The 13,237-nt window shown below is 38.5% G+C and overlaps 1 protein-coding gene across 2 annotated transcripts in view; it reads left to right on the top strand.

The window, feature by feature from the left end:
- Positions 1-13,237, top strand: part of LOC311287420 (B-cell receptor CD22-like) — a 38,063-nt gene that overhangs the window by 11,663 nt on the left and 13,163 nt on the right. Inside the window, exons 3-6 of one of the 2 annotated variants that reach the window (XM_084404280.1) lie at positions 3,884-3,951; positions 4,106-4,144; positions 9,577-10,707; positions 10,957-12,119. In XM_084404280.1, coding sequence (XP_084260406.1) covers positions 3,936-3,951; positions 4,106-4,144; positions 9,577-10,707; positions 10,957-11,249 — 1,479 coding nt within the window. In that variant the 5' untranslated portion in view covers positions 3,884-3,935 and the 3' untranslated portion in view covers positions 11,250-12,119. Of the gene's footprint in view, positions 1-3,883; positions 3,952-4,105; positions 4,145-9,576; positions 10,708-10,956; positions 12,120-13,237 lie in introns of those variants that run through there. The other variant, XM_084404279.1, reaches the window with a different exon arrangement.

Raw genomic sequence — 13,237 nt, 5'->3', positions numbered from 1 at the left:
CTAAATACCAGAATTATCCTTTAACATTAATATGAACTGTCAAACTGAGGTAAAATATAGATCCTTCTAATTAATGAGGGGTTCATAAATGTACTATGATAAAACGAGTGGAGAACGGAGTAGTTGAAATATGCTTGCATGTTTGCATTGGTCAAAGTTTGTATGGTATTAAAGATTGTTGAAACATAATTTGTTAAGACCATTGTATTATCAGGAAGAGACCATCTGTGAATAAGATCAAAATTATCAAGAGGTTTATGATAAAAATCACATTTTTATTAATTTATTGGTTTTATCCCTATTGATTTTATCAGTACCATCAGTATCACTTCTGATTTCATTTTACTTTGACTTATTAATAGTTTATAGTAACTATAACTTTATAATAATTAGTACATTAATAACGAATTTAGGAAATATATCTAATTGAAAAAGCATCAGGTTCAAAGGAAATTGTAAACATACTAAACCAAACTTATGTTTTGAAAATTTATATTTTCATTATAGTGGATGAACTAGAGTGACTCTGTACTATGCACAACAAATTTATTGAATTCAATTTAATTTACATTTATTTGTATAGCGTTTTGTACAAAACATATTGTTTCAAAGCAGCTTTACAAATGCATGACTACATTTCAATTTAGAATGCTCTGTTATCAGAGGGAACTTTGTCCAAGTTATGTATTTCAGAAATGCATATATACAAATCACACAGTTAGTTAATAATGTATTAATTTGGTCATACTCTTGACCTTATTATGTCATATGGGACCCCTGTAGATAATGCATGTATTGAAAATCCTTCCTTTTCTGATCATAAGCCCATTGTATTTACGATCCCTGTTGTGAGCTCTGTCACTGTGAATAAGTCTGTAGGCTCTTATTCTCGCTTCATAAACTCACTTACTGCCTCTCAGTTTAGTGAGAAATATTTAATGCCGTTGAAGGATTGATCTTGAATGCTGAGTCTTCCATCAGGCCTGATGATTTAATTTCTCTTTTTTATGCATCTTGTTCTGATATTTTAGATTCTATTGCCCCTTTTAAGATAAATCAACCAAAGGAAAAATCTTACTATTGGCTGGATAATAACACTTGCTGTCTCAGACATGCATGTCGTAAAGCAGAGAGGAGATGGAAGCTTGATCGTTTAACTGTATCATTTGAGATTTTCAAAGAGTGTTTGGTTAAGTTTCAGAGTGCTGCAAAGTCAGCTAGCTCTAAATATTTCTCTGATTTAATTGCTAAACACTGTCATAGACCTAAGATTTTATTTTCTGTGATACATTCTGTAATTAGTCCAAGGTGTCAATTTCATGGGGAACCCTCGGCTGAACGTTGTGAGAAATGTTTAATGTTTTTTGCTTATAAAGTGTTAGCTATTTGTGCATCCTTCACTTTACAGCTTACAGATCAGTCTTCGAATTCACTGGCTAGTACGTTTTTCTTTCAGAATTTTGAGCATGTCTCTTTAATGGAACTCTGTGAAGTGGTTAACAAGATGAAGACAACTACCACCACACTTGATGTTATACCTTCTGATATTTTAAAACTGGCTTTTCCTATAATTGGCCCCAGTATCCAAGCGTTGATTAATTCATCTTTGGACACTGGGATAGTTCCGAATAGTTTTAAGCATGCGATTGTTCAGCCTTTGCTTAAGAAACAAGGTTTGGATGAGGGTTGCTTTAATAATTATAGGCCTGTCTCTAAGCTATCATTTTTATCAAAACTTTTAGAAAAAGTTGTGCTGTCTCAATTGCACTCATTTTTAAATGCTGCAAATTTACTTGAACCTTTTCAATCTGGTTTCACTGCCCATCATAGTACAGAGTCTGCCTTGCTAAAAGTGTTCAATGACATTTTACTTGCAGCTGAAGCCGGTAAAAATGTCGTACTGATCCTACTTGATCTTACGGCTGCCTTTGATATGGTAGACCATAGTGTTCTTATTTGACGTATAGAGCATTTTTTCGGTATCAAGGGTACGCCTTACAGTGGTTTCGATCATATCTTAAAGACAGGTCTTTTTTAGTGGAGATAGGTACATTTTCTTCATCTTTTGCTCCTATTATTAGTGGAGTTCCTCAGAGCTCTATTTTGGGTCCCCTTCTTTTTAACTTGTATATGCGTCCATTGGGAGAAATTATTAGGAAGCACAATGTTTCGTTTCATTTTTATGCAGATGAATCACAGCTGTACCTGCCGTTGAAAGCTGGCCATTCAATTCAACCTTTGTTGGAATGCATCAGGGACATTAAGAAATGGTTAGCGCTTAACTTTCTCCAAATTAATGAGGACAAAACGGAAACAATTGTTTTTGGTTCGCCAAAATTGAGCAGTAGTATCATTAAGGAGCTAAGTAATCATTTTCCCTCTGTTTCCTACCAGGTTAGGAACCTTGGTGTTATCATGGACTCAGAATTGTGCTTAACTAAACAAATTAATTGTGTTGTTAAGAATAGTTTTCATCAATTGCAGATTATTTCCAATATTACATTGTTTTTTTTTGTTTTCAAGACTTGGAGAAGGTTACTCATGCTTTTATTACCACATGCTTAGATTACTGTAACTCTTTGTATCTGGGTCTTACTCAGTCAACACTTCGCCTCCAGTTAGTACAAAATGCAGCTGCAAGGCTGCTGACCAGGACAAGGAAATATGATCATGTCACCCCAATTTTAGCGTCCCTTCATTGGCTCCCGATTCATTTTAGAATCCAGTTTAAAATCTTGTTGTTTGTTTTTAAAGCTCTTAATGATCAAGCTCCATTTTACCTTAAAGATCGTCTTACTCCTCTGTCATCTTCCAGATTAAGATCTGCGGAAAAGGCTCCAGTTTAAAAACTAAGGGAGATAAAGCTTTCTCAGTTGCCCCCTGAAATTCAATTCAAAAGAAAAAATGTATTCGATCCAAATGAACAAAAAAACATAATCAAAATGTCAGTAATATCAGTCAGTATGAAATCCAGGTGAATGGATGTATAACTGGAATGTTGTATGGTTGTGAAACAAAAGTAACATTAAACTCAAAACTAAAGCGCAACAGCTTAGGAGCCAAGACTGGATTCAGGTGTTTTCCGGTCACGGCCCAATCAGTAATGAAACCTGCAAAGAGAAAACAAAACAACCAAACCCATACAAAACAACTGAATCCTAACACAAAAATGTGGTATTTTTCCTCTTTTTGGTGATAATTTTTTTTAGGATAGGGTTTAAAAGGGATGGTTCGGAGTAAAATCAACCTAGGGTCCTTTGCACCATGACCTCGAGCCAAACACCCCCCCCCCCAGAAGCCTTTTTTCCCTTGGTTGAACATTTTTAAAGTTAGAGCTTACATAAGGATGTAGTGTAACGACGAATTATTATTTTTTCCGAAGTGTTGACAATTTAGTGTTAACTAATAATTGTTATAAACTGGTACTACCAACAAAATATTAGTGCATTCCTGGAACTGGGCGTCGTTACACTACATCCTTATGCATCACTTTCTGCCAGGACTTTTACGTGCTTTTCCCAAACCACTGAAATGACGTTGACGTTCGGGTTAGTGGTAGCATGAGCCGTCAGGCAAGTGTTATCTAAATAAACTCCTGATGTACTTACAAACTTTCCAATGCCTCGTTTTATGAGTACAGAACCTATTTGTACTACTGTAGAAGTTTGGTACCATTCTGGGCATTATTAGTGGGGTAATTTACGAGTTACAAATTTGGAGCCAATAGCGGCTGCACTAAGCCATTTGGCTGATATCTCTAAATAAGCTCTAACTTAAAAAATTTTCAACCAAGGTAAAAAATGCATCCCTTTAACACTGGTTTTTGGACTGACAAATATTTCTTTATTCTATTAATTTCAATTCATTCTAATCTATTCATTAGGAATGGTTATCAGCTGAAGCTATCAAGACTTTCCCTGACTGGAACATGACAAATGGGAAACAAACCATGTAAGTTGTGTGTTTGGAAAAAAATATACAGTACAGATATACAGAAGACAATTCTTAATTGTCTCTATAACAATAAATAATTTTCTATTAATCTTTTATATCACCATTTATTTGATCATTTATAAGTTTTATAACTGATTTACTGATTTTTTAGCACAAGAGGACCAGGTGCACTTGTTAGAGAATGATGAAGGTGAGTATATGCACATCTCTGTGTATTTAGAATTATTATTATTTAAAGGGGTCATCGATGCAAAATTCACTTTTATATGGTCTTTGCATATAAATGTGTCTTTGCAGTATGTGGACACAATTACCATACAATGAAATCACGCTTTTTTTTATCCTCAAAAAGTATAAACACTCTCAATAATCAAGCCATTTGGATTTTCTCAGCAATATGGTGTCATATTGCTCATGCTCCGCCCACGACCACTGATGGACTATCCCGTATTAGCATATTTCTGCCCTCAGCCATTTGTATGCTTTCTGCTAAGCAGGTTGCCAAGGCAGCACTTTACATGTCTTGTGTCGACACGCCCCATGGAAGAGAGGGGTGGGGTGAGCAGTTGCTCATTATTATTTAAAGAGACACGCACCGAAACAGATCGCTGTAAACAGAGCTGTTTTTGAAGAGGTAAAAAGGGTGTTGTTTTACACAACCACTGAGGAATTGTAGCCAAAGTATGTTACAAACTTTACATGAAGACCCTAAAGAATCATACAAACTTGTGGAAAATGGGCATCCGATGACCATATCTTTGCAATACAAATTACATCCAGACCTATTATGAAACACAGTGCATTTTGTTTTAATTTATATATTGTAACACGTGTGGAAAAATATGGTAGACTAGACTTTTTGCTGTTACTTGTTACTAGACTAGACTGTAACCTATGTTCCTTGAGAACAGGGAATGAGACTCTGCGTCGATGATGCTTATCCAATCAAAGCAATCTTATTGACCGGCGATAGCCTATGACGTCACTACTAGTGCGACCCGGAAGTACTGTATATAAGGGGCGCCTACAGAACATGTCATCCACTTATCGTCTGAAGGGACTGTTCAGCAGGCATCCCCGAGGCATGGCGAAAGACGGAGCGTCTCGTTCCCTGTTCTCGGGGAACATAGGTTACAGTCGTAACCTGAGACACTCAATGTGGCAAACTCTAACTCAACCTACGGGCACTGCCCAAGCTATAAGCTTCAAAGAGGCCTTCTATACAATGAAGGCCTACCAAGGCCGCTCAAAGGCTTGGAACCAACAGCTTCCGTGGAAGGAGTTCCTTTAAGGGAATATGGCCAGGGGGTCCGAAAGGAGTCCCGTCCAGTCTGTTTCTGAGGGGGACATCAATCTGTTTCTTAAACAGAGTCTCTAACATTATTTGCCTCACTTGTGGAGGCATCCGATAGGGAGGACTGCAGATAGTGGCAGTAATCGCTCACAGACCGGATCATAGAGATGGGCATCCTAGAGAATAGAACTCAGCATAACGCTTCCTAACCCTTGCAAACGAGGGGAGTAACTCTACTCAAAGCTGGATCCACACAGTGCTACAGAGCCCTGTGGAGGCTGGGTACTCTGAAAGGGACCCTTATAAAGGGAGCACCTCCAGCTCTAGGGCTGACCTAATAGGGAGGCCTCATGAGAGTCCTTCGACCTTCCAACCAGACTTAGGGAGCTAAGTTTTCATCCAGAGTGATCCTCAGATAGATTCTGGAACACTATGCTCAACCTGAAAAGTATTGACCAGGCTCTGGGCTAGAATCAGGGAGACTCTATGGGGGCCTGCAATGTGATACTTAATGCCTTTGCAATGCTAAGCATCCACTTTCAAGGAGGCCTGTTAAGGCCTAAATACTTGATAGTGAGACTGTTAGCAGAGCTAGCCTCAGAAGCAGGTGCTCTCACAGATATTTCTGGTTATACTTATTTAACATTGCTAACAGGCAGTGTACTCAGCAGAAGTGCTATCGACCCTTTAGAGCAAGGGGAGTACAATCTTACGCTACCGGACTATCAAGGAGGCCTACTGTAAGGCCTTCAGGTTTGAATGGCACAGGCGTTAGCCTGGGCAGTGCTTTGGCTCTAAGGGAGCATACTCAACCATCCCAAATGGGAGAGAGTAACTAATCTGTCTCTATCTGAGCCTGGGTGGTGAAGGGTGATAACCAAGGGCGTAGGTTTGATTTTGAAATTGGTGGGGATGGGGACATCCCCAGAAGCTGAGCTGCATCTGTCATTAAAGGGACAGTTCACCCAAAAATGAAAATTCTGTCATCATTTACTCACCCTCAAGTTGTTTCAAACCTGTATGCATTTCTTTCTTCTGCTGAACACAAAAGAAGATATTTTGAAGAATGTCGGTAACCAGACAGTTGATGGACCCCATTGACTTCCATAGTAGAAAAAAATACTCAAAACTGGTTTACCGACATTCTTCAAAATATATTCTTTTGTGTTCAGAAGAAGAAAGAAATCCATACAGGTTTGAAACAACTTGAGGGTGAGTAAATGATGACAGAATTTTCATTTTTGGGTGAACTATCCCTTTAACAGAAATTAACTGTTGGCATGTTTGTTTCACATCAATAATGTCCAGTTTGTCCTGTTGGACATGGCACACAGCAATACTGTTAAGTGTAACTTGTGCCATTGTTCTGAGCCATGTTTTCAGTCTCCTAAGAGCACTGAAACTTCTTTCAGCCTCAGATGATGAGACTGGGATGACAAGGGTTTCAACTTCATCAAACAGTCCTCTCATTTCAACAAGACCAAGCAATGTTGTGTTTTTATGTTTTATGGGGACTTTTTACAGACATAGACTAATGATTTAATACTGTACAAACTGTATATTATATCCCCCTACACTAACCCTGCCTATCACAGAAAACTTTCGGCATTTTTACATTTTCAGCTGTTTTCCAAAAAAACAACAACAACCATTTTGTCCCTATAATGTAGTGTTACACACACACACTTAAGCATACACAATCTCTCTCTCTCTCTCTCTCTCATTGCTAGGGACATATCAGTGTCACTGGATATTGGTAGGGACATCCCTACTAAATTCTACGCCCCTGGTGATAACATACAAGCTATGGGTAGCAAAGTACTCTAAATAATGACCCTAACAAGGGGAGTACTATCAGCATGACCCTGAGGAATGTATCAGGGTCGAGGCCTATTATCTTTTTTTCTTCTTTTTTTTAATATATTTTATATTTTCTACTAAACCCAAGGGAATGGAGTCCTCAGTAAGTGGCCAACGACATTCAACCTTATGACTTGAATTCTTTTATTCAAAGGGCTCAGTGGAAAATTCCTATTTCAAATTAAGGCCTTGCTGGATATACTACTATACTTGGCTCTAAAGGGCGGAGGCCAGAGCATTCTGCTTTTTACTTTCTAGAGAGAAAGGCCTGACAATGCCCATGAAATATCTGCATCGGCTTTTTGAAGACAGCTGCTACATTATGCTACTATCTACCCTGTAACACCACTAGCAATTTTACACCTAATGCAAAAGGTGGGCCTTGGCTAGACGACTAGTACTACGAAAACTAGATTTATAGGAATAAAATCTCCTAATGGGCTCTTGCTCTAAGGAACCTACACTCAGATACTGAGAGGCTTGAGACGAGAATGCTTAGCAGACCGCCACCAAATTCCTAGTTACTAAGTATTAGCCAGATATCGAGGCGGCCCTGTGATGGCTGACACACGAACATTATATGTCTGAAGTTCAGAGCAATAATCTCAAAATGACTCTCTAAAGTGAGAGGAGAACCGCTGCTCTAGTATAAGGTGGCTATCAAGGCTTGACGTTGTAGTTCTATCTGGAGTTTGACAGAGCGGTGGCCTCAGTAGAATAACACCCGATAGGGAGGAAGCCATCTCACCCAGAAATGTCTGTTTGATGCTCGGATGAACGGTGGCCTCACTAGAGAATTTTCCATATAAGAAAAAAGTGGGGAGGCACAGATTTGGACCGCAGTGTTATGCAAGATTTAAATGCAGCAGAGCGCGCCTTTGCCTCTCTGAACTTTCCTACCACCGCCTCGACGGAGGTGCCGAACAGTTCAGGAGGCGACACTGGTGCAACGAGAAGAAAGGCTTTTTCTTTCTCCCGATGTCAGCCAAGTTCAACCACAGATGCCTCTCCTCCTCTCCAGATGCCACCATCGCCGCCATCGAGTGTCCGATCGCAGCTGCTGTTTGTTTGATGGCCCAGAGAGCTAAATATGTGGTGCGACGCAGCTCGTCCACTGCGTCAAGGGAAAGAACCTGACTTTGGTCCTGGAGCGTTATGGTCGGAAAGAAACTGTTTGTCAAGTCTGCCACGAGCGGTCTCTTCCCTCACGCGCTCCTACAGCAGCTGAAGCCTCGCTGAAGCAGGGTGGCTGTGAGGGTTCAGGTTGAACACCCAGATGTGAGGAACACCCTCATCAGCCATCTTCTGCTCTCTTGGGCTGGGCAGCAGAGCACTCGCGAGCCTCCGAGGGGCGTGAGAGATTAACACCTCTCTCAGTTGGCACAAGCAGCTAACTCAAGAGCTGACCATACGTGCTCTTAGCCTAAACAGTAAACGCACAAGTTGTGTGTGTCATCAGGTGTCAAATATCTTAGACATGGATACACACACTTCCTGAAGTGTTTTTCACAAGCTGTGATTACCTTTTGAAGTTTTCAGGTTGAAGCATACAGACAAAAGAGTCCCTGAAGATGAAAAAGTGCATGCCATGTTCTCAAGGCACTCCTTAAATACTTCCGTGTCGCACTTGTAGTGACGTCATAGCCTTTCGCTGGTCAATGCGATTGCTGTGATTGGATAAGTGTTTCAGGCTCTGGTTCCCGCGGAGGCGTTCCCCAAAGCGTCATTGACGCAGTGCGAGTTACCTTTCGAAAGGGAAAGCACTTTATATATTACCCAACAAACCAATGCACTTCCATTATCTTTAGACCAGAATTATTAATGAACTGTAAAGTATTAAAGGAACACACTGACTTTTTAGGACTTAAGCTTATTCACCGTATCCCCCAGAGCTAGATACAGCCATACATATCCTTTTCATCTCCGTGCGTGCTGTAACTCTGTCTGACGCACCCATCGCTAGCCTAGCTTAGCACAAAGACTGGAGGTAAACGCTCTGCCCAGGTAGCAGTGCTTTGCATTCTGAGAATATAGTTCCCAGTATGTATACGGTTAGAAGATGGCTGTGTCTCATGTGACCTTGTTATTTGTACATGCTGTGACTATACAAATCACAACATGTAAATAGGAAAATGTTGGCGTAATTTTGTCACTTATTGGGAGCAGTATGCTAGCTGGAGCTGTTTACCTCCAGTCTTTGTGCTAAGCTAGGCTAGCGGTGGGTGCCTCAGACAGAGTTACGGCACGCACGGAGATGAGAAGGGTATGTATGGTCTTATCTAACTCTGGGGGATAAGGTGAATGAGCTACAGTCCCAAAAATTCAGCATGTTCCTTTAATATCAGTATAGGTGTCAGTAAAGATTCAGATATCATCCTGGCCAGTGCAAAATAAACAGAACATCACTGATTGCATCTTTAAAGTACATTTAAATTTCTTTCAATTTATTGCAACATTCACTCTTTCAGAAATTGAGCCCATTTTTGAAGAACTTAAGCTTGTGCTCATTGGAATTAAAGGTGCTGGAAAAAACATTATTGGAAATGCCATCTTTAGGGAAAAAGTCTTTACATTCTGGACATCTTATAAAAGTGACTCTTATAAAAAGAGTCTCAAGGAGACTCGTAAAGTATCAGGAACAGAGATTCACCTGGCTCGCACTCCAGGCTGGAAAGGAGAGTTGCATAGGTCAGAGAAAGCCAGAAGGGAAATTGTTCACTGTGTGCAGTCCTTATACAATACTGGCCCTCACGCGGTCCTCTTGGCTCTTAAAGTGAACTCTGAACTGCCGGAGTCGACCATCAGCACCCTAGAAAGACTTCTTACTGATGAGCTGTGGAAACATACTATAGTGATCTTTACACATGCGGAAAAACTGGGACATTGCAACATTAAGGATTATATCAGAAGTACGCAGCTTCAGTCTTTAATTGAAAAATGTGGACAAAGATATTTTGATATCCGAAAAAATGATGGAAAACAGATTACTGACAAAATTGAAGAGCTCATTATGAGGAAGAACTCAGGAGGAGCGATTTGTTTTAATCTTGCTGATCAGAGAGAGGCTGATGAACATGTGGGTGATAAACTGTCAGACTGGAAAGGTCTTGTTGAGAGGATCAAATCTAAAATCAACTCTATCTCAACCTTCAAGGAAAAGCTGCTGTCAAATCTAGAAAAACAAAATAAGGACAAAAGAGAGATTAAAAAGCTACTCGATTCAAAGGATGAAGAGATAAGGAGACTAAAAACTATTCTTGAAGAAAAAGAGAGGGAGATAAAGAGGCTACAGTCAGTGATAAATCAAGATCCTGCCCTGATCGCACACAGAAGAGTTGCAGAATTGGAAGAAGAACTTGATTTGAAAAACAGAGAGCTAATGGAAAAGGATACTGAGATTGAAACACTGAAAAAAAAAGTAAAGGAGAGGGATACTGAGAATGAAGAATTGACAAACGAGATACAAATATTGCGAGGAATGGCTAGACATCAGAGACCACATGAGGCACATGCAGGCTATCGTAGTAAACTCGGTCAAAACGTCACAACGGTGAACTCAAGACACACCGAAATACAGTTGTATGATATTCCTTCAAATGGTAAGTATGGAGTTCAAATTAAATTGTTGAAAATATGTTCATTGGGTGCAGTAATCATGCATGATTAATGCATAAAGAAGAGGTAGTGCGGAAATTCATTCCCATTAATAGTCGTCACATTGCTGTATTGTTAATTTCCATTCAATTGTACATGTTTTTATTGAATTTCAATATTTGTACAAATTTATTTGTGAATGCAATGCAGTGAATTAATATTTAATTTCAGCTTATCTGATCACATTCCCTCAGGCTCAGCTCTAAGCAACTGGAGTCACACTCTTCTTCATATCTTGAATGAGCTTTCTGATGATGAACTGAAGAGAATGAAATACTACTTAAAACAGAATGAAGAATACAGAATACCCATGAGCTCAATAGAGAGAACAGACAGAGTTGATCTAGCAGAACTAATGCTAAAACAGTGGGGTAAACTACAGTCAGTGCTGAAGACAAGAGACCTCATGAAGAAAATCCCTCGTAATGATGATGTCATGATAGAGCTGTTTATACCTTTCTTGAAGGAAATTGGAGAAACATGGTGATCATCAGCTATCATACAGTCATCATTTCTTTCTCAAAGAGGACTGCTTCATTTTGTATCATTCTGAATAGAAATCGTGCATCTTTATTGAAATGAGACATATTCAATATTTTTGTCATTAATTTTTTATCTTCCAAGAACATATGAACCATGAAATTTGCCTAATGATTAGTTTCTTCCCAGCTAACAGGCAATGTTTTCAGAATGGTCTGGCAATTTTCTCTCAAAGTTATGAACAAATGTTCTTCCAGTAACATTAATAGAACATTTGTTCAAAGTTAATAGGTCTTTAGTAATGTTCTTAAAACATTTAGAATTTTTTTTTTTACATTTTTTTAAAAAAAAATTAGGAACTTCTAAACAGCTAAATTCAGTCTTGACTCAAATATATTCATTCATCTATCCATTCTAATAATAATAAAAAAGAAAACATGATTTATTTGCTTAACTGACGGACTTCAGAAAATTGCTGCCATGCAAATCTGTTCAAACACTGTGATGTCATGAGGATTATCAACTTCATATACCTATTTTTAGGACACATTCTTTTTTTTCTTTTTTTTAACATACTTTCATTATTTGTCTTTGTGACTTCAGTACTGTACATTTTATGATTTGCATGTATTGTTCTTTGTATATTGTTAAATTGTGTCTCAGACACTTAAAAAACTGTATGAAAATGTTACATATTTAAAACTAATAATATGAAGTAAGATTTCACTTTTTAATGTGTTCAAATAATTTTACAACTGATATTTTTAAGAAATGTGAATTCATGTTTAGCATTTAATTAATGTTTAACCATGCCAATATGTAATGATTTGTTTTGATAATATGAAGATTTTTCTTTAAAAAAATTGAGGTTGAATCCAAAAAAATAAAAAAATAAAAAAACGATTTTAGAATTTTTAGAACTGCTTAAATGAACTGAACTCTGGTGCGTTTCTATGGTCGCATGTTCCTTCGTTACCAACACAATTCAATGGATCTTGCGACCATAGTGGGCTAACATTGCTTTTGTGAAACACCCCGTTTCATTTGTTTCAGGTCATGAAGGTCAGCAAACTTTGGAACTACATTGGAGCAAATACCAAAGCTGTTTGTTGCAAATTCTTCTTCGTCTTATTTATATTGTGGCTCTATTTTAAAGTCCCCCTGTGGTGAAAATCAGGGTTTTAATGTTGTTTATGTCTATGTGTTGTTTTTAATATGCTTTAAGACAAACCATGTACAAATTCATAGGTCAACATTAATGTTTGATTAATGCAAGAACATGTGACGGTCTGTGGAGACAATGTCTTTTGGGGTTTTTAACCAAATGTAAAATTTTCCAATTTTTATAGATTTGATTGAGTCTATGAGTTGTGTTTTTTACCATATCAGCATTCTCTGCCCTGACTCTTTGCCCTCAGTCACCCCTCTTAGTTTTGTTGATTTTAGAACTATTTCCCTGAATACAACTGGGCAGCCAGTGGACAAATCTCTTACATTCAATGGTTTCTTGCAGTCTTATAATGTCAGAATTCAGAATTTCTTTTTTGAAGTCTGAATGTTGGCTTTTAATAACAAAAATGGAGGACCTTGAATTTTCAGTTCTTGAATTTTCCAACATGTGACTTTTAAGGAAATATGAGCCCATTAATTAATCGCATTTTTTATTTCAAAAACAAGACAGACATCAGTATGTTGAATTGACAAATCAAGAAGAATATATGAAATATTATTGTTTTATTGTTTTATTAGGATCCCCATTAGCGGCCCATTTAAAGGTGAACTAAGTAACTTTTTTACCTTAACTGAACAGCTTCGGAGTCATTGGAATGGTTATAATACTTATTTCGGGTTGAATGGTGGTCGTTTCGCACCCCCCTGGTGCCCCTGAGCGGAAAATACGCACTTGCAACTTTGGGACAGTGGGCCACCGGCCGCCGCGTCAGGAATATCGCGTGATATCAGGTCTCGCGATGTAAACAACTGCTTTACGGCCAA

This window comes from Rutilus rutilus (assembly GCF_951802725.1).
Source record: "Rutilus rutilus genome assembly, chromosome: 3".
Lineage (NCBI taxonomy): Eukaryota > Metazoa > Chordata > Actinopteri > Cypriniformes > Leuciscidae > Rutilus > Rutilus rutilus.
This window is presented reverse-complemented; position numbering and strand designations above follow the sequence as displayed.